Source organism: Ochotona curzoniae, unplaced genomic scaffold (assembly GCF_017591425.1).
Source record: "Ochotona curzoniae isolate NIBS_2020 unplaced genomic scaffold, NIBS_Ocur_1.0 contig_520, whole genome shotgun sequence".
Classification (NCBI taxonomy): Eukaryota; Metazoa; Chordata; class Mammalia; order Lagomorpha; family Ochotonidae; genus Ochotona; species Ochotona curzoniae.
In genome coordinates, this window is record NW_024466457.1 from 621,786 (window position 1) to 646,373 (window position 24,588).

The window sequence follows — 24,588 nt, forward strand, 5'->3', positions numbered from 1 at the left end:
CCAGCTTCTCTTTCTGCACCTTCTGGAACTGCCATAACTCTTACATTTGGCCTTTTAATAGTGTATTTCAGTTCTCAAATATTTTTTTTTTTGCCTGATTCAGCTCTGCTTCCAGCTTTTTGTTTGTTTCCCCCTGATGATAGGAAATATCTTCCAATCCTGAGATTCTTTCTTTTGCTTCCTTCATTCTATTTTGGAGACTCTCCATTGTATTTTTAATTTGCTCTACTGTGTTCTTCATTTCTGATATATCAGTTTTCATTTGCTTCATTTCCAGTGTGACATGTTCCTTAAATTCCTTGAATGTCTGCTTTACATGCATTTACGTGATAAGAAGTTTTATAGCGAGAGTTTTGAATTCTGTATCCCCCATTTTCTTGATGTCTTCCCCTGGTAACTCTGAGGTTGGCAAAGGCTTTTGCTCCTTTACAGGGGAATCTTCAGTAATATTCACTGTGCCTTTGTCTTTTCTTATGCTCTTGGTCATTGTGCTTTTGGTTATCAGATTCTTCTCTCTGAGGCAGGTTTCTAAGCTGTGTCACCCACAGGTCTCCAGTTCGATTTTACTTATAGCAGTTGGTACACAGCTCTTTGTTTGCAGTCAGTTGTGCCAGCAAGTTCCATGTCTGGGTTGTTATGTTAGAATTCCATCATCTGGGTCTTTGTAGCCCCAGATCCTGGGTCACCACTCTCCACCTCCTGTGATACCGTGCTGACGCTGCACTGTTGTCTGTAGAACCTTTCTCCCACTTCTGGTTGGAGCAGGTCCCAGGATTAGGGAGACACCAGGTGTTCTATAGAGCTAGCTTGTTGGTGGCGCTGATCTTGCCAGAACCTGTCGGCCGTTAGGTCTGAGGGCCACATGGACCTATTTTGACCTATACAATACCATAGTCGATATTATTTTCCTGTGGGACTGATGCAATGCACTGAGTTCAGTGAGTTCTCCCCGGGCTCAGCACATATGCAGCTCACTATTGTCCCCTGCAGTCTTAAATTGTTTGTCACACTGTAAGAAATGGCACTCGGATTGCCACTACTAGAGTTCTTGATCTGCTGGCCGTCAGGTCTGAGGGCTACCCAGACCTATCTTGGGTGAAACCTGTAGGATGCCATGTTGTTGTAGTTCATTCCATCTGCTGCTTCACTTCCCAAGTGGCTACAACAGATGGAGCTGAGCTGCTCCAAAGCCAGGAGCCAGGAGCTGCTTCTGGGTCTCCCCACAAGTGGACAGGATCCCAAGGCTTTGGGTCATCCTCAACTGCTTTCCCAGGCCACAAGTGGGGATCTGGATGTGAAGTGGAGCATCTGGGATACAAACCAGTGCCCATATGAGATCCCAGTGGATGCAACACAAGGATTTTAGCAAGTAGGCTATGGCACTGGGCTCATAAATACTTTTTTAAAATGTATACCCCCCATATGGAATATCTGGGTTTGATTCCTGGCTCAGACCTGGAGACATTCATGGCTCCTGATTTTAGCCCCAACCAGTGGGGACATGTCGGGAATGAACCAGCAGAAGGGAGTGCTTTCTCACCCTCTCTCTGCCTTTCTGTCTCATTGCCTCAGAAGTAGTCTTAAAAAGCAGGTGCTTCGGCCCCGGGATGTTAGCTTAGTGGCTAAAGTCCTTGCATTGCATGTTCCAGGATCCCATATGGGTGCCAGTTCATGTCCTGGCTGCTCCAACTCCCTGCTTGTGGCCTGGGACCCTGCCCCCATGTTGGAGATTCGGAAGAGGCTCCAGGCTCCTGGCTTTGGATCAGCTCAGCTCCGGCCACTGTGGCCACTTGGTGAATAAACCAGCAGATTGAAGATCTTTCGCTCTGTCCTTCTCTTTGTAAATCTGACTTTCCAATGAAAGTAATAAGTAAATCTTACCTAAAAAGAGAGAGAAGAAAATGAAAGAAATGAAAGCTTGGGCCTGGCACAATAGCTCAATGGCTGAATCTTCTCCTTGCATGCATCAACATTCCATATAGCCCCTAGCTCATGTCCCAGCTGTTCCATTTCCCATCCAGCTCTCTGCTTGTTACCTGGGAAAGCAGCGAACTGTGGTCCAGAGCCTTGGGACCCTGCATCCATGTAGGAGACCCAGAAGAAGCTCCAGGTTCCTGGCTTCAGATGGGCTCAGCTCAGGCTGTTGCAGGCTTTTGGGGAATAAACCAGTGGATGGAAGATCTTTGTCTTTCCTTCTCTCTGTAAATCTGCCTTTACAAAAAAAAAAAAAAAAAACAGCTTAGAAATGGACTCTGCTTTCAAAGTGCGGTAGGGGGATATATTGTGCACAAACTATGTATGGTTGTCAAAATGCTTGCACAAAAACCAAATGATCTTCTAACTCCATTTTGCATGACTGTTCTGAAGAATCCTGGCATGATCCGGCGAGCTTTATTGAGCATGTCAAGTTCATGCTCCACAGAAAGGACTGCATTTTGAGCAAGTGGTACTGGGGACACTGACAATCCTCCTGCAACAGGATGAAACTGGGTGCCCTGGTCACTCTCTAGGAGCTTTACCAACTCTCACCCTGCCCAGCCCTAGTCATGACCAGATGACCCTGGCCCAGGCCACTTACCAGCTGGCAGCCATCTTCCACAAGGATTCCTGCAGCCAGGATAACAGAGCATCCTAGGGAAGAAAAGGCGCTGAGGGAGCTGTTCCAGCAGGAGTTGACCACAGGCCTCAGCTTCAGCATGCTGAGAGAACCAGGCTAGTGGCAACCTGACCACAGTGCAGAGCAAGTAACTTCCTAAAGCACAGCATTGCCTTCTGGGGGTCTTTGGGCTGGTGAATGGGTGGATGGTGCCCTCAGGGGGGACACACCTTCCTGAGAGGCTGTCTGAGTCAGACCCAGTGATAACACAAATGTGTAACTTTTGTAAATAAATTTTAAAAAGAAACTGACCCTTATCTGATACTGTCAAAAACTAACTCCAAATGGATCAAGGCTTTACAAGGATTCTATAGTTGCATGCATCTCAAGAGGAAAGCAAGAGAGTAAAAGAGACAATACACAGTCTAAGAGAGAATATTTACAAAGCCTACCTCTGTCTGATAAGGGATTGGAATCCAGAATATGCAGAGAACTTATGCTCAACAACAACCAAAAGTAACACTCCACTCCAGCCTGGGCCAGGGCTGGACCCTAGAGCAGGTTGAACAGCAGGTTGAAGCAGGTAGGAGCCTGGAGGAGAGAGGCCAAGGGCGGCAGGGAAGCCAGTTCAGACCTTCTCTGCCCATCCCCCAGGACTTGCTGGCTTCTGGAAGATGATCCCATGCAGGAGGGGTAAATGGCATCATGCAGCAGTGCTGGCAGCCAAGGAGTTAACTCTCAGGCCAGTTGGGGCCATGAGGGCTTGACTGCCAGCCCCTCCAGTCACCCTGGTGCCACCGTGGCTGTGGGTACCAGCTCTGCTAGCAGCTGGGACCTTGGGCTCTCAGTCTTCCCGTCTCTGTCCCTGGTGGCTCCCAGGCGCTGGGCTGCCGGCTCTTAGTCGGTATGCCCATCCTCCACCCCACGGGAAGTTGGCTGTGCAGGGCCCTGCAGTCAGGTCCAGCCTGGGTACAGACAGACCGGGAGAAGTGCGTTCCCTCGGGCTCCATAGCTAGCAACGTCTGGCCACTGGCGTTCTCAGAACGCAGCCCGGCCGCGTTGAGGGAAGCCAGTGGGGTTGGGGTCGGGATGGGGGACCCAGGAAGGAACCTCCATTCCCCAGGCTGCGGAGGGGGATCAAGGATGGACATCAACACCCGTCACAGGCCCCAGAGGCCCCAGCCGAGAAGCGTGGGGGTGCAGGACAGGACCCCCATCCACCCTCGAACCCCGCCTCTCCTAGGCACCCCCTCCGCCCTCCCTGGGGCTCCGGACCTTCCCCCGCCCCTCAAACCCTGCACCCTCTGCAGATTGGTCTGCGACCTGCTGGGGGGCGGGGCCCGAGGCCCTGACGTCAGCGGCCGAGGGGGGCGGGCTGCTGGGGGAGGGGGTGACCGGGCCGGCTCAGCACCTCGGAGAGCTCCCTCCCCGGCCTTGTTTTGCTTCGGCGTCGCCGCCGGGGGAGGGAGCGAGGGGGCCGGGCACTTGGCGCAAGGGCCGAGGGATGGCCGTGGAGGGGTCGAGGGGCTCCGGCGGGCAGAGTGCCCAGCCGTGATCCGGAGAGGGGGCCGGGGCCCCTGGAGGGGTGGAGGGCAGCGGGCAGCGGCATCAGCGGCCGCACATCTGAATGGAAGCAAGCTTTGTCCAGGCCACCATGGCTCTGGGGCTGTCCTCCAAGAAAGCATCTTCTCGTAACGTGGCCGTGGAACGCAGGAACCTGATCACTGTGTGCAGGTGGGCGCCGCCGGTCGGGGCAGGGGCCAGGCGGGTTGCGGAGCCTGAGCTGAGAAGGGCCGCCGCAGAAGGGAGGGGAAGAGGGGATGGGAGGAGCGCGTGCATGGCCTCCCCCACATCCTCTGGGTCAGAACCGGCAGGGGATGGGAGTCTGTCCTTGCTCTTCCCGGCCAAGCCAGGCCTTTGCCTGGGCCAGGGCCTGGGGGTGAGGGGCTTAATTGGCCCTGCAGCTTCCTGTGAGCACCAGGAAGTGACATTGCGCCTAGCGGGAGGCGTGGGGATGGCCGGCTCCCTAGCTGGGGGTGAGGACGGATGGGCACAGGGACTTACTGGCTGGGAAGGCGTGCCCTCACCGCCATCCCCTGCTCGGCTGACCTCGCTCCAATGGGGTTTCTGGGGGAAAAGACCTGGCAAGTGCTGGAGCACTGGTCAGTGTCACCTCTGTGGTCAGGCAGTAACCTGAGGTGAGGTCACCCTGGGCATGCCGGCAAAGCCCCCAGGCCCAGTCGGTGAAGGGTGAGGGGCATTCCCCACGCTGGCTACAGATGCCTGGGTCTCCAGGTGCCAGGTGAGGAGAATCCCGGTCCCTGAGGGTGGGGCTGTGGCAGGATTGAGAAAGATTTGGCCCCTTTCTAGGGGCCTGGGAAGTGGTCCTTCCAATAGCAGCTGTGACTCACACTGCTGTCCGAGGGAGGCCAGGACATGGCCAGGCTCGCAGCTGCTCTTCGGTAGCACAGCCCCACCCCACGCCCCTCTCCCTTTGGGACCCTGGCCCAGACGGCCTTCTCCACCTGCCATTCAGCTGCTATTCTCCCAGAGAAGGGCAGGGCACTCATTGGTCTCCCCTTGCCAGCACCTCCAGCCTGTACCTCCGGGGAACCCGTGCCCACCTGGTGCCCCAGCTCCTGGCTTCCACGTCTTCTTCCAGGCTCCTGGGCACAAACCCAAGCGTACTGCGTCTGCTTCTCACCCAGTGTCGGGCACAGAGCTGTATGCAGCAGACCTCTGGGAAAATGCCTGGGCTGTGATGGGAGGAATGAGGGCAGCCGTGGCCGCCACCCTCCGTGCCCCACAGACTGTGGCAGGGTGCGGCCAGGCTGTCCTCAGTTCAAGCTCTTTCCTGTTGACTGTGTGGCCTTGGGGTGGTATCTTAGCTTTTCTGGGCCTTGGGGACCTCATCGTCCCCCTTGAACATAGGAGAGGCACCCCAGAGGGCAGCAGTGGCACACAGCAGAGGAGCCCTCCCAGTACCCTGCCCCAGCCCCGTCCTGGTGATGTTTTTCCTGTTTCCCCTTTGCTCTTGACCCCTCAGCTTTCTTTCCTTTCTCTTGCTTGCCAGGGGGACTGGGTCTCTTGATTGTGTGGGGGAAGGAGGGTGTTCTGGGCCCAGGCAGGAGGGCGAGAAGCACTGAGAGGCTGGAGGGGCATAGAATTGGGGGAAAAATGATAGAGTTTTGTGGGAATGAGACCCTGACAAAGGTTCAGAAACCCCCTTCAGGCCCCACTGCCTCATTGCTGTCACATGGTTTGCCTCCAGCTCCCAGTGCAGTTCCCTGTAGCAGGCCACAGGCTCCCCTGGGCCCTGGCCTCCTCGTCTCCATGGTAACCCGCAGCCACCACTGCACCTCCTACCAGGGCACACACTGCACAACACTGTGGGACTCCCAGGTGATGACCCACTCTGCAAGAACCCTCAGGAGCTGTGGCCGCCAGCAGCCATGCCAAATCCAGCATGGGGTCAGGGGGGTAGCCCAGATGGCCAGAAGGAATCACCAAGAAGAGGTGCCCAATGAAGCCCAGAAAATGTCTTAAGCACCGGCAGCCTTCTGGCAAAACCAGCCTTCCCATTGTGGTCCAGTGCCCTGCCCACCCCCAGGACACCTGCGCCCAGCCATGCCTGGGCTCCAAACCGATACCTAGCATCTAGCAAGGCAAACTGGGCATTCCCAGCTGCACCCAAGGACACAGAGTGCAATAGACTCCCTCCCCCAGGGCAGCCTGACCCTGACCTCAGAGAGCCCAAGCTCAGCTGTGCCTCAGGAGCAGTGTTCACGTGCTGGCACCTTGCAGAGCAGAGGATGGAGGAAAGCAGGAGCAATGGCAGCAGGCAGCAGGAGGCCACAAGATGTGGTGGCAGGTGCACAGGCTTTGGCATCAGGCCTGCCACCTGACTGCCTGTAAGCTGCCCTCAGTTCCCTTATTTGTAAAATGGGGGTGAAGGGAATCAGAGGGTGGGCACAAGGGAGGATGAGGCAATGTATGCACGGTGCAGTGCTTGGCGTATTCCACAGCTCCCCTGTTCTTGGCCCTGCCATCCCTGGCCCTGCTCTGCCACCCACAACAAGGAAGCGGGGGTGGGGCAGACAAAGCATGGTGTTCCCCCTCCTGGAACCCCTCAGCATTTACTACCCATGCTCCTCCCACCCAGCCAGTGTGTCAGGCTCACACCCATACCTCCCCCTCCCCACCCAGCCTTGTGATATCTGGTTCTGGGCAGCTGGTGTGTGGGTGGCTGAGCCAGGAAGGGAAAGGGGGAAGGGGGCAGCCGGGTGCTGAGGGCCCACCTGGCCACCCGTGCATGCCTACGCACCATGTGCTGTGTGCCAACTCACATGCCTGGGCACAGGTGACCCCCATTTGCCCAAGAGGGACTGAAACTTGATTCCAGCAGGCTCAGGAAACAGTTCAGGCATTGAACTCCTGGCTGAGCCTGGCTCTCACACACCGTTGGTGCCACTCAGAAGGGGCACTGGCACCTCCTCTTTTGACCCACTGTTTTGTCCTCACTCCTGAAGCTTTATTCCTCTGGCTGTCACTTTCATGCCATCCACTTTGTCAGCCAGCTTCCCACCTGGCATCTCTGCAGTCATTGCGGTGTTGCCTGTTCCCCACATTTCCCCTGTGCCTGACCCCCTTCCTCTGCCTTCTCACCTGACACCCACTGCCCTCCTCCCAACCCTTCTGCAGGTTCTCAGTGAAAACCCTGCTGGAGAAGTACACGGCGGAGCCCATCGACGACTCCTCGGAGGAGTTTGTGAACTTTGCGGCCATTTTGGAGCAGATCCTCAGCCACCGCTTCAAGGGTGCGTCCTCATCCCTACTCCGCCCCTGCACTCAACCCCAACCCCATCGGAGCCCCTGCCCCTCTCCGATGACCCTGTGGGTCTCTGAACCCCAGCTGTGGGCCATGCAGAGAAATCCATGGGGAAGATGCCGGGGCCTTCTGCCACAAACCTCACCTACGTGCATGCAGCTCTAGCTTTTGCATACATGTGGGTATGGCACATGGGTTTTGGGGGGAGATACTGTGTGTGCTTGGCTGCTCCTCTCTATGCATGTGGTGGGTGCCCCTTGACCTGGACCCTGGCTTTGCTGAGCCCCCTCCCTGCCCTGGCTCAGCCTGTGCCCCAGCAGGTCCAGTGAGCTGGTTTAGCTCAGATGGGCAGCGGGGCTTCTGGGACTACATCCGACTGGCCTGCAGCAAAGTGCCCAACAACTGCGTGAGCAGCATTGAGAACATGGAGAACATCAGTACGGCCCGAGCCAAGGTGAGGACCTGCAGAACATGGGACGGGGGCAGCTGCTTCAGGAACACAGCACAGGGCGCCGGGGGTAGGGGAGCGGAGGGGGCTCCTGCAAATGCAGGAGCATAGTGTGGGGTGGGGCAGGGGTGAGGGCTGCCTGCTCCTTGGCCCTCGCCTCCTGTCCTGGCCACAGGAAGGCCACACCCAGGCTGGGGCAGCAGATGCAGCGCCTGTGCTTCCAGGGTCGCGCATGGATCCGGGTGGCGCTGATGGAGAAGCGTATGTCGGAATACATCACCACAGCGCTGCGGGACACCCGGACCACCAGGTCAGGCTTCTCACAGCTCAGACCACAGGTCCCAATGTGCATGATAGCGGCCCAGACACACTCCAGGCTCAAGTTGCTGCAGTAACCTCAGACCCTGGACTACAAGTCCCAGAATACATGGCCAGCCTCCTGGTTCCCTGCTGTCCACTGGGCAACCTGACCCATCACTTCCATGCCAAATCCTAGGACCTAAACCCACCCTCATTGTCCACTACCGTTCCTAGCAGGCACAGCTATACCCAGGGACATATCTCTGGACAAGCCTCAGCCTCACGTCATTTGACTTGCTGACCTTGAGTCATGGCTGTCTGTAGGGCACAGCCCCACAGACCCCAAAACAGTGGCAGGAGTTGCATATGCAGTGTCCCCAGCTGAGGTCGTGTGCTCCCGTGGGGAAGGCGTCTGATGCTGTCTAGGCAGGCATCTCCCAAAATGCGTGGCCACACCCAGCCTGACACTTCCACTGCACTCTCTCCCTGGTCCCTCTATTTCAAAGCTGACCTCAGTGTAGCTTTTCAGTACCTACCATGCAAAGGTACTTTAATTTTGATGTAAAACATTTTGAAATCCATGTGCCATTGTTCATGATACTTATTCATTTTACATAAGTTTTTGCAAGACCCCAGGCACTAATAGTTAAGACTTGTTGACAGACTTAATGGAACTGGCTGACTCTGAATTTGGGAGGGGGCAGGGGAGATGCAGAGGAGGTTACACCCAGTCCATTGGGATGGAGAAGAGGGGCCCCAGGGAGCTGGGGTCCACAGCTGAGTGACCAGCAGGCAGGGGCCAACCTGTCCTCTAGAACACGAGTAGGTCTGCCAAGTCCTGCTGGGGATGGGGCGGAGGCTCCTGAGGGAAGCCGCACATCCGCAGCCAGGCCCCTCCGGCTGCCTGCAGGCGGTTCTACGACTCCGGCGCCATCATGCTGCGGGAGGAAGCCACCGTCCTCACCGGGATGCTGATCGGCCTGAGCGCCATAGACTTCAGGTGGGGTCGGTTTGCTGCAGGCGGCTGTCCCCGCCCCCACCCACTTACCCCACAATGTCCTCACGCCCGACCTCCTCAAACTGACCCGCAACCTATGGCTCCTTTGCCCCAGTTTCTGTCTGAAGGGTGAAGTCCTGGACGGGAAGACGCCCGTGGTCATCGACTACACACCCTACCTAAAGTTCACCCAGAGGTGAGCAGCCCGAGCAGGTCGGTGGGGCGGCCATGGAAGAGCCGGGGCAGGGCCACCCATGCTCACGGCTTCCTCCCGCCAGCTATGACTACCTGACAGACGAGGAGGAACGCCACAGTGCCGAGAGCAGCACGAGCGAGGACAACTCACCCGAGCACCCCTACCTGCCGCTCGTCACCGACGAGGACAGCTGGTACAGCAAGTGGCACAAAATGGAGCAGAAATTCCGCATCGTCTATGCGCAGAAGGTGCGCGCGGTGCAGCAGGGGACCCAGGAGGGCTGGGCGAGGGGTGGGGACCGGGGTCGGGCTGCAGCCGCGCCCCCTTCCTCCCGCCCAGCTGAGCCGGCGCCCCGCAGGGCTACCTGGAAGAGCTGGTGCGCCTGCGTGAGTCGCAGCTGAAGGACCTGGAGGCGGAGAACCGGCGGCTGCAGCTGCAGCTTGAAGAAGCAGCAGCGCAGAACCAGCGCGAGAAGCGGGAGCTGGAAGGCGTGATCCTGGAGCTACAGGAGCAGCTGTGAGTGCGCCATCTGCCCGGGACCGCAGCCGCCCCAGTTTCCATCTCCTCCCATTGTCCCCCGCGCAAGACCCAGAGGCTTCCTCCAACTCGCTCCCCGGTTCCCACGGTGACTCCACAGCAGCTGGTGACAAGCACCGGCAGGCGTTTCTCCCTAAGGGTCTCCCGCGTCCGAGGTCTCTTGTGTTACTCCTTACCCTCCCACACTACCGCCCCGCTCCCGCTGTCTCAAGCTCCTCTGATCTGAACGGCAGGCGGTCCACCCACTGTCACCCACAGTGACCCCGCCACTCACCACCAGGGGTTCCTGGAGCATTTCCTGCCTAAACTCTTCACACCCAGGTCTTCCAGAACAATCCCCCAGGCCTTCGCATTGCTCTTCAGGGCCTCCCTGCAGAGTTCAGGGTCCCCACCCCCTCTGCTGCCAGCCATCGCCTGCTTCTCCATCTGGATGTCTCGCCCCAACAATACGCCCCTCCTGCTGCTCAGGCCTCACCCCCAGCTCCCCTCAGCTGCACCTGCTGAGTCCCCCCTCCTCCCAGCCAGGCCTGACCCCTCTCCCCCTCCCAGGACAGGTCTTATCCCTGGTGACCACGCCCCCCTGGCCCAAGGCTCCAAGGAGCTCACCACGCCCCTGGTCAACCAGTGGCCCTCACTGGGAACGCTCAGCGGGGCTGAGGGCGCCAGCAACTCCAAGCTATATCGAAGGTAAGGCCCCCCGCCAGGCTTAGCCCTGGTGGGGGGAGGGTAGCCGGGCTGCAGACCCCTGTCCAAACCCCAGCTCCTCACTCTGCCTCAGGCACAGCTTCATGAGCACGGAGCCGCTGTCCGCAGAAGCCAGCCTGAGCTCCGACTCGCAGCGCCTGGGAGAGGGCAAGCGCGATGAGGAACCCTGGGGCCCCATGGGTGAGCTCCCCTCACCCCCCCGCCACACACACACAGCATTCCCCCAGGAAGGGCCGAGGCCTTGCCCTGCCCTTCCCTCCTTAGCAACTTCCTGGGAGCTTGGTTTGGAGTTGTCCAATGCCTACCACCTTCCCCGAGCCCAGTCTGTGAGCTGGGTTCCCTGGGATCACAATGCCCTCAGGGGTACACAGACCGGGAAGTCCTTCAGCCTGATTTGTTATCTCCTGCGCACTGTGAACAGCTTGCCTGACCACTGTTCCCCCCCCTTTTTCTTTGGCTGCCAGGAAGCTCAGAGCCAAATTAGTGGCTCCCTTCGAGTGAATGCCCAGGACTTCAACGCATGCATTTTGTGTTGACCTCACTCACCCCTGGCTTCAGCTTGTTTTTTCCTATCCTAGTGCCCGCCCCCTCCCCCGTGCCTGGATACCCTGCCTTTTTCCTTTCCTTCTTCTTTTTTTAAATAACCACACTGTATTGGACAGCCACAGGTCTTGAGACAAGGCAGGCTACGGACTTGTGACCCCACCAACGCTGTGTGTGGTTGTCTGTGTCCCCCCCAAGACTGTGAGCTCCATGCGGGCAGGGACCGTGTCTCGTCCGTTCTCTGTACCCCCACTGCTTGGAACAGAGCAAGCGCTCCCTGCGTGATTAATAAACAGGCAGAGGATGAACCTCGGGGGCAACTAAGCTGAGCTGACAGTTCCAACACAGTGTCCTGGGCACTGTGGGGGCCAGTGGCATGTGTCTCATCAAGCTTTAGTGAGCAGGGTGCCTGGCCCAGCAGACTGCACCTCCTGGGAGTGCCCCACAGGCTGCTTTCAGCACCCTCCCGGCTCCCATGCAAGCAGGCTGCGCCTCATCCACGCTCTCTCCCCAGGGAAGGACCCCACGCCCTCCATGCTGGGCCTCTGCGGCTCCCTGGCCTCCATTCCCAGCTGCAAGTCCCTGGCGAGCTTCAAATCCAGCGAGTGCCTGGTGAGCGACAGTCCTGAGGGCAGCCCCACCCTGAGCCCCAGCTGAGGAGCAGTGTGGGCAGGGCCATGGCCACCTGTCACCTTTCCTCAAGTCCCCTCACCTGGACACCCAGACAGTGTTGCCACCCGGTTAAGGGCCCTGCACCTGTTTTGGCTTCCTGCAAGGGAAGCTGGCTGGGCCCAGGCGCAGTGGCACAGAAGCCCCAGGGAGCCCCTGGGCAGGCCGCTCAGTCACTCATTTGGGTGACCCTGCCATCTGGCCAGCTCCCTGCTGGACCCTCATCACTCAGAACCCCACCTCAGCACCCCCACCCCTGTGCCCAACCTAACCCTGTTTGTGCTCTGGAGTTGCGCCCTCCTCAGCCCACAAGCCAGGGCTCTGGGGTGAAGCAGGCAAATAAAAAGCCGAGGACTGAGGGTGGCCCCATCTGTGTGGTGTGGCAGGAGGCGGTGGGGAGGGCACAGGGCTGTGTGCCCGTGGGAGCAGTCTAGCTGCAGCCAGTCACGTCAGAGAGGGGTGCCTTCAGAATTCATGAGGTGAGGCCTCCCCAGATGGGGTGCTCTGCAACTTGCTGGTCTTGAGCCTGCCCAGGCCAGGCAAGGGTTGGTCCCGTGAAATAAGACCTTGCTCTTGAAACAGAAGCTCTTGCTTTGGGCAGGACTCCATGGCCTGGCAGTAATACAGCAGGCTCACCCAGAAGGGCCCACGCCCCGCCACTGGGGCTCCTTTTCTTCTTGCACAAGGTCCCGTGGCTGAGTGGGGAGGTCCCCTCGTGGGTGCTGCCCAGGGCAACCAAAGCTGGCTCCAGGGCCCCCCAGGCCCTCTCAAATACCTCCTTCAACATTCACCTTCCCCACCCCACCCCCAACTCCTGGTCCCCAGTCACAGACACTGAGTGCGAGTTCATCATCTTTACACTTCAGGGGTTCACAGGGGCAAGGCTGGGCCGGGGAGGGCTCCCTGGCTTCAGGAGGCAGCCCAGCACCAGCAAACACAAAGGCAAAAATGGCAGGGGAGTGGATTTGGTCTTGAACTTAGGGTGAGAGGAAGGGATAATCTTTGGGGATAGGAGAGGGGCTGTGACTGACAAAGGCCTCGGAGGCCCAGAGGGGCAGCCTATCCTGGGGCTCGGGATGGAAGGACAGGAGAGCAGGCCCTGCCCCACCCCACCCCGGGAGCTAAGAAAAGGCACTTGGCTAGCTGCCTCTTGCACAGTCCTCAGGGGTGGTGAGGCCGGTCCTGGTTGAGCCTCTGGAAGAAGCTTTTGCCAAACTCGTAAGTGCTGATCATGATGGCACAGGATGGGGCGGCCTTGATGATCCTGGGAAGGAAGCCTGCAGGGCAGGGAGGCTGGGTCAGAGGTCAGGGGCTGAGCATTGGGCATTGCCTCTAACACCGGCCAACTCACCTGCAAAGAGGCCCCGGGTGCCAGATTCGGCCTGGATCTTCCGCAGCAGCAGCCATGTGGAGACAGTGTGCCGGGGTGACACTAAAAGTGCAAGGCCATTCAGTTGGACACCTAAGGTCCCTGGTTGGCCCCTGGGCTGCCCCATGTCACCCGGCCCCTGACCTCGCATGGCTCCCAGAGCTCCCAGTGCCACCTGGCGTTGAGTCTTCACCACGTCGAAGGGGAGAGTCAGGGTGGCAGCTACCTGGGGACAGAGAGTGTCCAGCCCTGAGTTCCCCCAGCCCTGAGCCCCACAGACCCCCACTGGGAGGGACGAGGGCAGCACAGGATGGAGAAGCAACTGGCAACCGGCTCATGGCAACTGGGGCACCTCTCAGCCCCCTGGTCCAGCCAACTCACCATCCCCGAGACACCGCCAGCCACAAAGCTGATACCCACAGATGTCTGGTCCTTTGGTCGGAGACCACTCAGCCAGTCCTTCAAGAGCTCATAGTTGAACCAGTATAAGGCTGGGATGGGGAAGGATACCATCAGACAGGCGGCTCTAGACAGGATTCCAGACCCCCTGACAATGACGCCCACTGTGCCAAGCTCAATGACAGGATCCCAGCATGGCTCAGTTCCTGAAGGCCTGGCACACTCCTCCCAGCTAGACAGACCCCACCTGCAGTATGCCAGGCACCCTACCTGAGAAGGGCACGTCTCGAAGGGCTGTGGGTCCCCAGCCCAGCCACAGGGAGCGCCAGCCACCCTGAGCCACTGCAGTGCGCACACAGGTGCCCAGTTCCCGGTAAGACACGTGCCGCGCCTGTAGCTTGGTCCGCACCAGCTCAAGGGGGCTGAGCAGAGTCACGGTGCCCACTGCAGGGAAGCGGGGATAGGCCCATCAGATGTGCAGCTGGGGCTGCCTCAGGGCACCAGGAAGGGCCCTCCACCCCTGGCTGGCAGACACTCGGGCACCCGTGGGGACAGAGGGACAGGCTGTGCTCACAGCGAGCCAGTGCGCCGGCCACCATGGGCGCATAGAGGTCTGAAGTCAGGGTTCGGGCACACAGGAAGGCCTTGAGCTGGTCATAGGCGGTGAAGTAGATGGCGGTCGCTGGCACGGTCATCACCCTAGGTGTGGACACAGCTTAGCCCCCCCCAACCTCCCAAGCACCCCTTCCCCTCTCCTGCCCACACAGACAGCAAGGGCCAGCAGCAATGGCAGCCAGCTACTCACAGGGTGGCTGGGAGGCCGCTCCACAGCCTCCGGGTGCCCTCATGCCTCACAATCTTCACAAAGGCATCCTGGCAGAGCGGGCACAGCCCGGGACAGAAGGATGGACGTGAGCTTGGCCGCTGCCCAGCTCCTATGCACGCCATGTCCCCCATTCCCTCAAAGTGGACTCCTATTTGTGGGGACACCACTTCCCCTTGCTAAGCCGCCTCCCCCAACTTGCCCTGCACCTATGCGTGTGCCACCCCCCACCTGGATTGCTCAGGATGGCCTTGCCATCCCTCACCATGGTGCCAGTGAAGCGGGTAGGATCCTGAAACCAGGTGGCACAGCGGGCACCATTTGGGCACAAGTACAGCGGCTCCAGGACACCACTGCAGTACAGCAGGCACTTCCCTGCAGGTGGGAGCAAAGGGGATGCTGGAGAAGGGGTCCTCCATCTCTGGAGGGCCAGTGAAGCCCACCTGGCGTCCCCACTTGGACCACGAAGGATTGGCTGGCAGTTCGTGGAGGACACTCCCTCCCCAGGTGCACCACACACACACTCACAGTTGGCATAGGAGAGGCTCCAGAGTCGCGAGGGAGGCGCCAGCCCTGAAACACAGGGGCCCCCCTGCCGCGTGAGGAGAGTCCCTCTGGTCCGAGGGGAGCCCCTGGCCTCCTTCCCCCACCGGGCTGGCGCAGGACCTCACCTCCGGCCACCGAAGGGCGCTGCGCCTGCAGGCGGACCTTCACCACATCCAGTGGCGTCACTGAGGGGAGGGACAGGTCCGAAGGCTCCTCAGGATTCACCCTGCCCCTCCCCGGGGCCTAGGCCGGCGTGCCCCCATCTCCTCCCGCTGCTCAGGCCCCACCTCCCCAGGTCTTACTGAAGAGGGAGGTGACCACAGCGCCAGCGCCAGAGGCCATCATCTGCTGAAGGGGGCTAATGCCCCCGGGGTCCTGCTCAGCCATCTTGCACCCTCAGTCCTAAGAAGGAAACTCGAGTTAGCAGAACTCCCACTCCCACGAGGGATCCTCCTTGGTGGTGGTGGTGGGAGGGTGCACCTGATCCGCCCCTCTGGCCCCAGCACAGCAATTTCCTCAACCACCCGCAGGGCAACCTTGTAAAACAGCTCCTGTCAGTGCCCTTGGCGCCACCGGGGAAACCAAGGCCCAGGGAGGCCCAAGGTCGCTCCAACGACGGTGTCGAAGGAGGCTGGGACGGTAGGCTCCCTGGTCCCCCCAATACCGGCCAGGGCCATGTCCTGCGCCACGCCACGCGCGTCCAAGCCGTCTGGACTCCCAGGTCCCAAACCCAAACACCTGAGCCCCGCGAGGCCGGAGTCGGCTAGCGAGGGCAAACGGCGAGCGGCGCTCCCGGGCCCGGAAGGGCCAGGCCCGGGGCCTCGCAAGCAAGCAGCCATCGTGCTCGAGCCCACGACACGGGCCGAGACACAGGTTCCCCGCGCCCGGGGCCGTAAGCCCCTCCAAGCCGACTCGGTCGCCCTCCCTCCCGTTCCGGGCCCCGGCCCCGCTCCCGGCCCGCCCACCTAGCTCCAAGCCGGCTCTCGTGCGGCGCGGAGGCCCGGGCCCGGCGGGCCCATGGCGGCTCCGCGGCCGGTGCAGGTTCCGCGAGCCCTCGCAGAGCACCGAGGCCGACCGGGAGAGCGGCGCAGCCGGCCCCGCCCCCGCGGGCCGACCAACTGCGAACCCGGCGTGCAGTTGGGGAACCCGGTCGGTCCCGCCCACGCTCCCCACCGCGCGCTCCCGGAAGCTTTTGGGGCGCGTTCTCTCGGTCCCAGCCCTGCCGCACCCTGGGGCTCCCGACGCTGGCAGAGCTTGCCCAGCGGCGTGGGTCGCGCGCCGTCCCCTCGGGTGTTCCCACTTTCCGCTGCTTTCCCAAGCCATGAGCAGTACGCTGGAAGTGCAGCGGCCGGGCTTCGAACCAGCGCCTTCCGGCACCGGTGACCACTCCGTCCACCTTGCCTTTAACACTCATTATTATTTGGCCTAACACTGAAAACCCACTTGGGCGACCAGCTTTGCGCCTTTAAGAGAGTGGGCGGTGACCTTGACGTCACGGTCTCCCCGCCCTTTAGGTTCCCATTGGCCGGCGCCGGCGCTGGAGCCACCCCGTCAGCCCGTTGCTGCCGGCTTCAGCACGTGGATGCCGAGGGGCCGACCGCTCGGCTTCCCTGGGAAAGAAGCCTTGGGGCTGCCCGAGGCCTTCCCATGGCAGCGCGGGGTTCACCGGTCTCCGTGAGCGTCCGCGACCGCGAGAGCGTGGCTCGCCCGAAAGGCCCTTTGCTACCTCAGGAGTTAGGGTCTGCCTGTGAGACCCCGGCGTCACGCCCACCCTGCCCGACTGACCCCTGCATCCGAAGCTGGGCTCCAGCTGCAGCCGCAGCACCCCCCTCGGAGCCCGGGGAGCTTCACCGGCCGCCTGAGACTCAGTTTCCCCGTTTTTAAACCGAGTCGCGGTGTCGTCGTCTTAGCTGTGACGTGCTGAGGGCCCGAGCTGGCGGTCACCAGCCCCTGGGGCTGCCATGGTCATTATCACTTGTTCCCCCCTCCTACATGCCACCCCCCCCCCCCAGTCTGGTCCATGGATAACAAAACTTCCACCCAGGGCAAAGGGCAGGACCCTTCTGCTCGCCAGTCTGAAAATGAAGGCGCTTGTGGCACCTGCTCCGCCTGGCATAGACTCTGAGCTGCGTCAGGGACCTGGGTGAGGGGAGAGAGTGGCACAGGGAGGGCCCGTGGGCCGGGGAAGTCCTTTCCTGGCAGGGGCGTGGGTGTGTGTTTGAGATCCTGGCAGCCCCGTCTCACTGTGCCCAATGCCCACTCCCCTGACCTATCAAGGGGGAGAGCAGCCTGGGGGGAGCAGCTGTGGGGACCCATGGTAAGCTGGGACCTGACTGCCCTGGGGCTGGCGGGTGAGGAGGTTGGATTCCCCTGCACACACCCTGCCAGTCATCTGCCCAGGATGGTGCCCAAGGATGCCCCAGGAGGAGGCTGTGATGTGCACGTCAGCTTGCAACCCCCCAGCAGCCTTCCCCCCCCCCGGGGGGCCTGGGAAGACAGACATGGGGCAGGAGGAGGGATTCAGGGAAAAAAGGGGAGAGAACTCACCAGTGCCTGTGAGCCTAGGGCAAGACCCCCTCCCCCGGAATGAGGACTCCCAGGTCCAGGCATGTGGTCAGGGCGTCAGGGTGAGAAGGGGGTTGCAGAGGACAAGTGGGGCACCTGGCAAGAGTTCTGAGTGGTAGATGTTGCCTTCCCCAGGGGTGGGGTTCTGCTGTTGGACCCTGTCCCCCCTCGGGCAGTGGAAGAGCGTGCTACGGGCCCTGAGGATGCATGAAGCTGGGGGCTGGACCAGACCAAAGCCTGGAATCCATTCAGGTCCCTAAAGTGGGTGCAGGGCCCAAGCACTTGGGCCATCTTCCACTGCTTTCTCAGGCATGTGAGCAGGGGGCTGGATGGAAAGCCGCCTGGACAGGAACTGGTGCTCTTAAGGGATGCTACTACATAAGCTGCTGAACCTGTTGCACCACAATGCCAGAATGGAAGAATGAAATAGCTATGATCTTCCCAGCTGGGGAAGGGCCTCCCTGCCTCCTCCCTGCCCATCAGAAGGCCAGCTGGAAGGTTCTGGACACCCAAGGGGGCCTGGCTGAGGTCTCCTGAGGAAGGGGCCTGGCTCAGACACCTAGGCAGGGGCAGGTTGACCGGGTTTCTGTTGCAGCTGTCTGGGATCCTGCAGCCCCCTAGGGAACCCCTCTTCTGGTGGGAGGGCAGCGGGCGACTGCCGCAGGTCTGCCAGCGCCCCCTAGGGGGCGGTCTCGACACTGGCATGCCTGAGGATAGCAGGTGCCCGGCGCTGTGCCCCTGGAGGGCAGTGGCATGCCGCAGAGATACCTGTGCCTGCCCTCTTCTGTCTTTTCCCAAGTCACAAGCATGAGAAACCGGCAAGCTGGCGCTGCTTCACCCGCATTTGTTGGCAACAGTTGTAATCAAATTTCTCCATGCAATCCGACTGAGAGGGTTTTGTTCCTATTAAAATTCAAAGTTTTAAAAAAGATCATCTTGAGAATTTATTTGAAAGGCAGAATGAGAGAGAGTTCTTATATCCGCTGGTTCACTCCCTGCCATTGCAGCTGGGGCCATGCAGCTAGTGGTTAATGCAAAGTTTGTGTTAACTATATCAGTATGCTAGCATAGTTGCCCATTTTATTTTTTAAAAAAGATATTGGGAGCAAATGCTGGCACAGCAGCAGACAGGGTCTGGGGACCCAACCTACATATGAGCGTGTATGGGCCCTTTGCAGGTGGACAAGGCCTCAGACTGGTATGCCACACTGCCAGAAGATTGGGCTTGGGGGTCCCATGTGCTTGAGCGCATCGAAGTTGTTGGTTGCTCGGGAAGGGAATATGGGCATATGTGAGATGGAGGACCGCTGGAGGAGAATGGTACAAGTGGGGAGTGACTTCTGGGGAACTTCCACTGAACAGGCTACTGTACTTGCAGGTAAATGAGGCAGCCAAGGCCGGGTGGTTTGAAGGAGGGTCCTGGAGGACCTTTCTGGGTCAGTTCAATTCACCTGTTCACAGGGGAGACCGTACCTGGGCTAGTTGGTACTGACCACCACCCACCAGAGCTGGGAGCCTGCCTGGCAAAGCTAAACCACAGTACTTGCAAGTGTTGGGGCAGGGGGTGGGCCTGGACACTAACTGACATCAAGAGGATTGGGTCTGAGGGCAGGCTCTGTGGGCGATTTGTGGACTTAGCCCTGTGGAACTCAATACCCACTGGTTTGCTCGTGAGCTAGGGGTGACAATGGGCTGAACTAGGCATGACCACAACACTCACCAATACTCATGGAAACTAAGGTTGGAACAGACCGAATTGGTCCAGGCTACAGCATCCATGGGCGCACCCAGAAATTTAATGTGAGCAGGCCGGGCCACAACATCCACTAGCACACATAAAGGCCGAGACTGGAGGGCCAGACTACACTGGGTAGGAGCCTGGCACTACTGACATGTGTGAGCTCCAGGCCTGGGAGTGAATCTGGTGGAGGAATTTAGAGAACTCCCCTCCTAGGCTGTAGCTTCCACTGGTGAGTACAAGAGTCAGGGCTGGGTGTAGGCAGGCTTGAGGGGCGGACCAGGCAGGGCGAGGCCAAACCATAGCATACACTGGCATATACAGGAGCCAGGAAGGGGCATGGGCCATGTCAGGCCAGGCTATCATACCCACCATTTTGCCTAAGAGCCAGGGATGGGGGCGGGCTGGGCCCAGCCAGGCTGTAACACCCAATGGCAAGGACCAAGAGGGTTAGGCCATACCAGGCTGGGTCAGAACAGCCATTGGCATATACAAATTCTGTGGCTGGAGCGGGCCTGGCAAGGGAGCTAAGGACATGTGACTACTGAGTTGCTGTTCCCACTGGTGAACATGAGAGCAGGAAAGGGGGTAGGCTGGGCTGAACATGGCTATGACATTCATCAGCATTTGTGGGTTAGGCCTGGGATAAGGTCCAGAATTCACTGGCACTCATGAGAGCAGTGAGTGTGGGACAGACTGAGTTAGGTTGCAGCACCTGCTGATCCACATGAGAGGCCAGGTCTGGGGATGGGCCGGACAGGGCTAGGCTATAGCACCCAGCAATGCGAGCCAGAGAAGGTGTGGGCTGATCTGACAAGGCTGTAGTACCCACCAGTGAAGGTCAAGACTGGAGGTGGGCCAAGTTAGATCAAGCCAAACACCCACCTGTGTGTGTAAGATCCACGTCTGGGAGTTGGTCTGATAGGGGAGCTTATTAGCACACAGCCCTGCCTGGTGAGTGTGAGAACCAAGGCTGAGGGCAGGTCAGGCCAGGCTACAGTGCCTGGTCAGCATACATGTGGGTCAGATCAGTGGGCAGGCCAGGCTGGCCTAGTCTGCAATACCCATTGGCAGGTATGGGAGTCAAGATGAGGTTCAGGCCAAGCCAGGTTGGGATGCAACACCTGTCAGTTCACATTAGGGCCAGAACTGGTGATTGGCTGGGTTGGGCTAGGCTGCAGCACCCACCAGCATGAGCTGGGACTGGGGGGCAGGCCAAGTGGAGTTAGGCTGTAGCACCTGCAGGCAAAATGGGCCATAACATCCACTAGCACATGTTAGACCCCCAAGCAGGAGCAAACCTAATGAGGTTTGCTAAGATGATATCAAGTGGACATTCTCATCCCTGGGTACTAATGTAAGTTTGGCAGCTGGGACCCCTCTCTATTCCTCCTTCCCCCACTCAGGTACAGGAGAAAAGGGGAAAAAAATTAGAAGCATTTGCCTAACCCACCTTCCCCTGTGCCTTGACCCTCCCCACCCTATTTGATGGTCCTCATGGGCCTGCATTCTTGTCAACCATGGAAACAACAGCAAACATTTTTCAAAAGAATATATAAAAAGATTTATTTATTTTACTTGAAAGGCAGAGTTACACAGAGAGAGAGAGATATCTTCCACCTACTGGGTCACTCCCCAGATGGTTGCATTGGCCAGAGGCCAAAGCTGGGCCAGTCCAAAGCTAGGAGCTTCCTCCTGGCCTCCCACATGGGATGCCAGTACGGCAGATGGTGTCTTTATCCCCTACCTCACAACGACAGTCTAGCATAACAGATTTCTAAAAACACTTTGTGTAGGAAAATTGGATCATGTCAGTATTTTACTCCTGACTGTAAAAGGAGAGCTACAAAGCATCCAGTACCAGAAGCAGATTTGGGGTTGGTTTTTGGTAAGAGCCCCATAAAGGAACATGGTTCACCAAGCCCTACCCAGTCCCACACCGCCATGTCCCTGCCAGACACCAGATGGTGGCTGCAATGGCTGACCAGCTTGGCCAGACCCTCTTCAACCCCTGTGTCAAAAGAGGAAGGAGCCTTTCTGTCTTTTGTTCTTTTGAACTGTTCAGAGGACTTGCTGCTAAACCCCAATTGCAGGCAAATACTAAACCTCACAAGGCCACTGCTCACACTCGCCACTGTGGGGGCAATGAGACAGGGTCATGTGGGAGGGTTCCTGGGATGGGCTGGAGTCAACCTCACGTTCCCCTCCCCCGTGCCTTCAGCCCTGTGATCTCAGAAAGGCTGCAGGCCATGCCTGACTCACCCCCTCATTGTAAAATGGATCTAACAATGGTCCTGACCTCAAAGATGAAAGCAGAGGGGTAGATGCTTGGCCTGGCGTTTGAGATGCCCCTGACCCCAGCCTCCTGCCAGCGTGTTCCCTGGAAGGCAGCAGGTGACCGCTCATGGTCTTGCCTACTCATATGGGAGAGCTGCATGGAGTTCCTGACTGCAGGCATCTGAAGAATGACCCAGCAATGTTGCTCCTCCCTGCCCCCACTCCTGTCCTGTCCCAGCTACAGCAGCTGACTCCTGGACCTGCCCGTCAGTCAGCCTGCCGCTCCAGGAGGTGGTTTCCTCCCCTCAGCCTGGGCAGGTTGCTGCAGAGCCAGGTCACAAGCTTGACCACAGGAGTGCCTTTGATGTCCTCAGTGGAGTTTCCCAGCATTCTGTGTGCCAGTTTACAGGATTGCTTCACACCCAGCATCCCATCTGGGCCTCATGTGACTGTGGTGGGAGGTGGGTTGGCACCCAAGCTAAGGTGTGCCCATTCTTTCAAGCACAGAAGGAAATGACAGTTTCCTGAGAAACAATTGTACCTGGTTTAAAAAAAAAAAAAAACAGATCTATCTATCTATGTATGTATCTATCTATATATCTATCATCTACCTATATAGTTATGTATTTCTTTGAAAGGCAGAGTGACAGAGAGAGTGAGAAAGAGAGAGATCTCCCATCATCACCTAGTTCACTCCCTGCAGGGTTGGGCCAGAGTGAGAGCAGAAGCCAAGATCTCCATCTGGATTTCCATGTGGACAGCAGGGGCCCAGGTACTTGGGCCACCTCATGCCTTGCCAGGCGTGTGGGCAGGAAGCTGGGTCGGAAGTGGAGGAGCTGGGACTCCTGGCTCTCGGATGTGGCATGCCAGCAGGGCTGCCCCCATGAGTTTTTCTTCTGTAACTATGCTATAGCACCAGTGTCAGCCAGTGGGAGAGCCCCTGGTGTGGCTAGAGGCCGCAGCAGCTACTGGGCAATTTACTCCCCAGGAAGGTCAGTACTGCCAAGTGTAATGTCACCCTAACCACCAACCATCACATGCCTCAAGGCAGCCCTCTGGTTTCTCTTCGCTAGTTTCCCTCCTGTGTGTGTTTGCTTATTGAACCCTCAGGGCAGTTTATATATTCCGGTCACTGTGTATACTGCAAATACTTCCTCCCTGCCTGTCTCGTGTGGGGTTGTTAAAGTCCTGGCAAAGCTAGGCTTCCGCTGTTGTTTCCTTTTCCCTTGCATCAGACATTGTCAATACATCCTTCCTGCTCTGGTTCTATTCCTGCTGAGCCTCAGCAGGGCTGGGTCCCTGACAGCCACCCTGGATTGAGCTGCCAGGAATGCCAGCAGGTGCCATCCAGAGCTTGGCTAGGGAGGCCCTTGGGCTCTATTCCACCCCACAGAGGCCACAGCTTCCCCACAGCAGGCACATGCTTGAGTCACCAGATAAAACACAGAACACCCAATTATACTTGAACGTAAAAGGCAGATTTGGAGGGGCAAACATTTAGCTTAGTGGTTTAAACACCAGCATGCCACACCCTGGGAGGCAGCAGGAGGGACAGGGTGCCTGTCACTGCTGTGGGAGTCCTAGATGGAACCCCCAGCTGCAGGCCCCAGTCGCCACAGGCATCTGAGGAGTGAGCGGCAGGTGGGTGCTCTCTGTGTCTGTGTGGCTTGCAAATGAATGTATTTTTCAAGTGAAAAAACTTTTAGCAAAAACATTACCCTTGGAGCAGAATTTCCCTGTGGGCTACACAGTGAGCAAAGCAAGGTTTGCATAAGGCAGAGGCCTTCTGTCACAGCTGCCAGAAGGGCTCCCAGAGAGGGAGAGACAGGGATGGGGCCAAGGGAGGCTTTTTTTTTTTTTAGTCCAGTATGGCAGACACAAGGGGAAAGAATCTCAGCTTGGTGGCAGGAGAAGGGCGCGAAGGAGTACTGGGGTGAAAGGGCCAAGGGAGACTTTTTTTTAAATTTATTTATTTTTATTGCAAAGTCAGATATAGAGAGGAGGAGAGACAGAGAGGAAGATCTTCCATCCAATGATTCACTCCCCAAGTCAGCACAATGGCCAGTGCTGTGCCGATCCGGAACCAGGAGCCAGGAACTTCCTCCAGGTTTCCCACACGGGTGCAGGATCTCAAAGCCTTGGGCCATCCCTGACTGCTTTTCTAGGTCACAAGCAGCGAGCTGGATGGGAAGTGGAGCAGCTGGGATTAGAACCAGCACCCATATGGAATCCTGCTGCTTTCAAGATGAGGACTTTAGCTGCTAGGCCACACTGCCAGGTCCAATGGAGACTTTTAAGAACAATTTTAGGGAAGGAAAAAAAGACAACAGCAGGGCCTGGTGCAATAGCCCAGCGACTAAAGTCCTCAGCTTCAGCCATTGCGGCTACTTGGGGAGTGAACCAGCAGATGGAAGATCTTTTTCTCCTTTTCTCCATAAATATGATCTGCCTTCCCAATAAAAATAAATCTCTTAAAAAAAAACATTTTGGGCTGGGCATGGTAGCCTAGTGGCTAAAGTCCTCGCCTTGAACGCACCAGGATCCCATATGGGCACCAGTTCTAATCCGGCGTCCCACTTCCCATCCAGTTCCCTGCTTGTGGCCTGGGAAAGTAGCTGAGGACGGCCCAAAGCCTTGGGACCTTACACATGGGAGACTCCGAGGAGGTTCTTGGCTTCCTGGCTTCAGATTGGCTCAGCTCCAGCCATTGTGGCCACTTGAGGATGGTGGAGATAAAACTCATCCTAGGATCAGGATTACAATCAAAACAAAAAACTATCAGAAGGGTGTGACTGGCCTTCCTTCCTTCCTTTCTTTCTCAAAAAAAAAAAAAAAATTTTTTTTTTATTGAAAAGGCAGATTTACAGAGTAGGAAAAACAGACAGTTTTCATCAACTGGTTTACTTCTCAAATGGCTGTAATGACCAGAGCTGAGCCAATATGAAACCCCGTGAGAGGAGCTTCTTCCAGGTCTCCCATGCTGGTGCAGGGTTCCAAGGCTTTGGGCTGTCCTCTACTGCTTTCCCAAGCCACAAGCAGGGAGCTGAATCAG

The 24,588-nt window shown here is 58.0% G+C and overlaps 2 protein-coding genes across 11 annotated transcripts; one reads left to right on the forward strand and one right to left on the reverse strand.

The window, feature by feature from the left end:
- Positions 1–3,955: 3,955 nt before the first annotated feature.
- On the forward strand, positions 3,956–12,173 carry RUNDC3A (RUN domain containing 3A). 9 transcript variants are annotated; one of them, XM_040989252.1, is made up of 11 exons: positions 3,956–4,330; positions 7,298–7,413; positions 7,730–7,878; positions 8,097–8,182; positions 9,083–9,172; positions 9,285–9,365; positions 9,448–9,613; positions 9,724–9,881; positions 10,452–10,589; positions 10,681–10,787; positions 11,665–12,173. In XM_040989252.1, exons 1-11 carry the CDS (start codon positions 4,224–4,226, stop codon positions 11,805–11,807), a joined length of 1,341 nt encoding a protein of 446 aa, XP_040845186.1. In that variant the 5' UTR covers positions 3,956–4,223; the 3' UTR covers positions 11,808–12,173. The 9 variants fall into 9 exon arrangements, with proteins under 9 accessions (XP_040845186.1, XP_040845191.1, XP_040845188.1 ...); XM_040989257.1 differs by lacking the exon at positions 11,665–12,173 and adding an exon at positions 11,072–11,458 and having other exon boundaries at positions 3,977–4,330; positions 7,745–7,878; XM_040989254.1 differs by lacking the exon at positions 11,665–12,173 and adding an exon at positions 11,072–11,458 and having other exon boundaries at positions 3,990–4,330.
- A 628-nt stretch (positions 12,174–12,801) lies between these two features.
- SLC25A39 (solute carrier family 25 member 39) lies at positions 12,802–16,052 on the reverse strand. Of its 2 annotated transcripts, XM_040989259.1 has the most exons (12): positions 15,922–16,052; positions 15,259–15,358; positions 15,082–15,141; positions 14,939–14,983; positions 14,676–14,785; positions 14,393–14,460; positions 14,162–14,286; positions 13,858–14,031; positions 13,570–13,679; positions 13,333–13,414; positions 13,171–13,251; positions 12,802–13,096 (listed from the first exon to the last, which is right to left on the reverse strand). In XM_040989259.1, exons 2-12 carry the CDS (start codon positions 15,341–15,343, stop codon positions 12,981–12,983), a joined length of 1,056 nt encoding a protein of 351 aa, XP_040845193.1. In that variant the 5' UTR covers positions 15,344–15,358; positions 15,922–16,052; the 3' UTR covers positions 12,802–12,980. The 2 variants fall into 2 exon arrangements, with proteins under 2 accessions (XP_040845193.1, XP_040845194.1); XM_040989260.1 differs by lacking the exon at positions 14,939–14,983.
- Between the last annotated feature and the right edge of the window lie 8,536 nt (positions 16,053–24,588).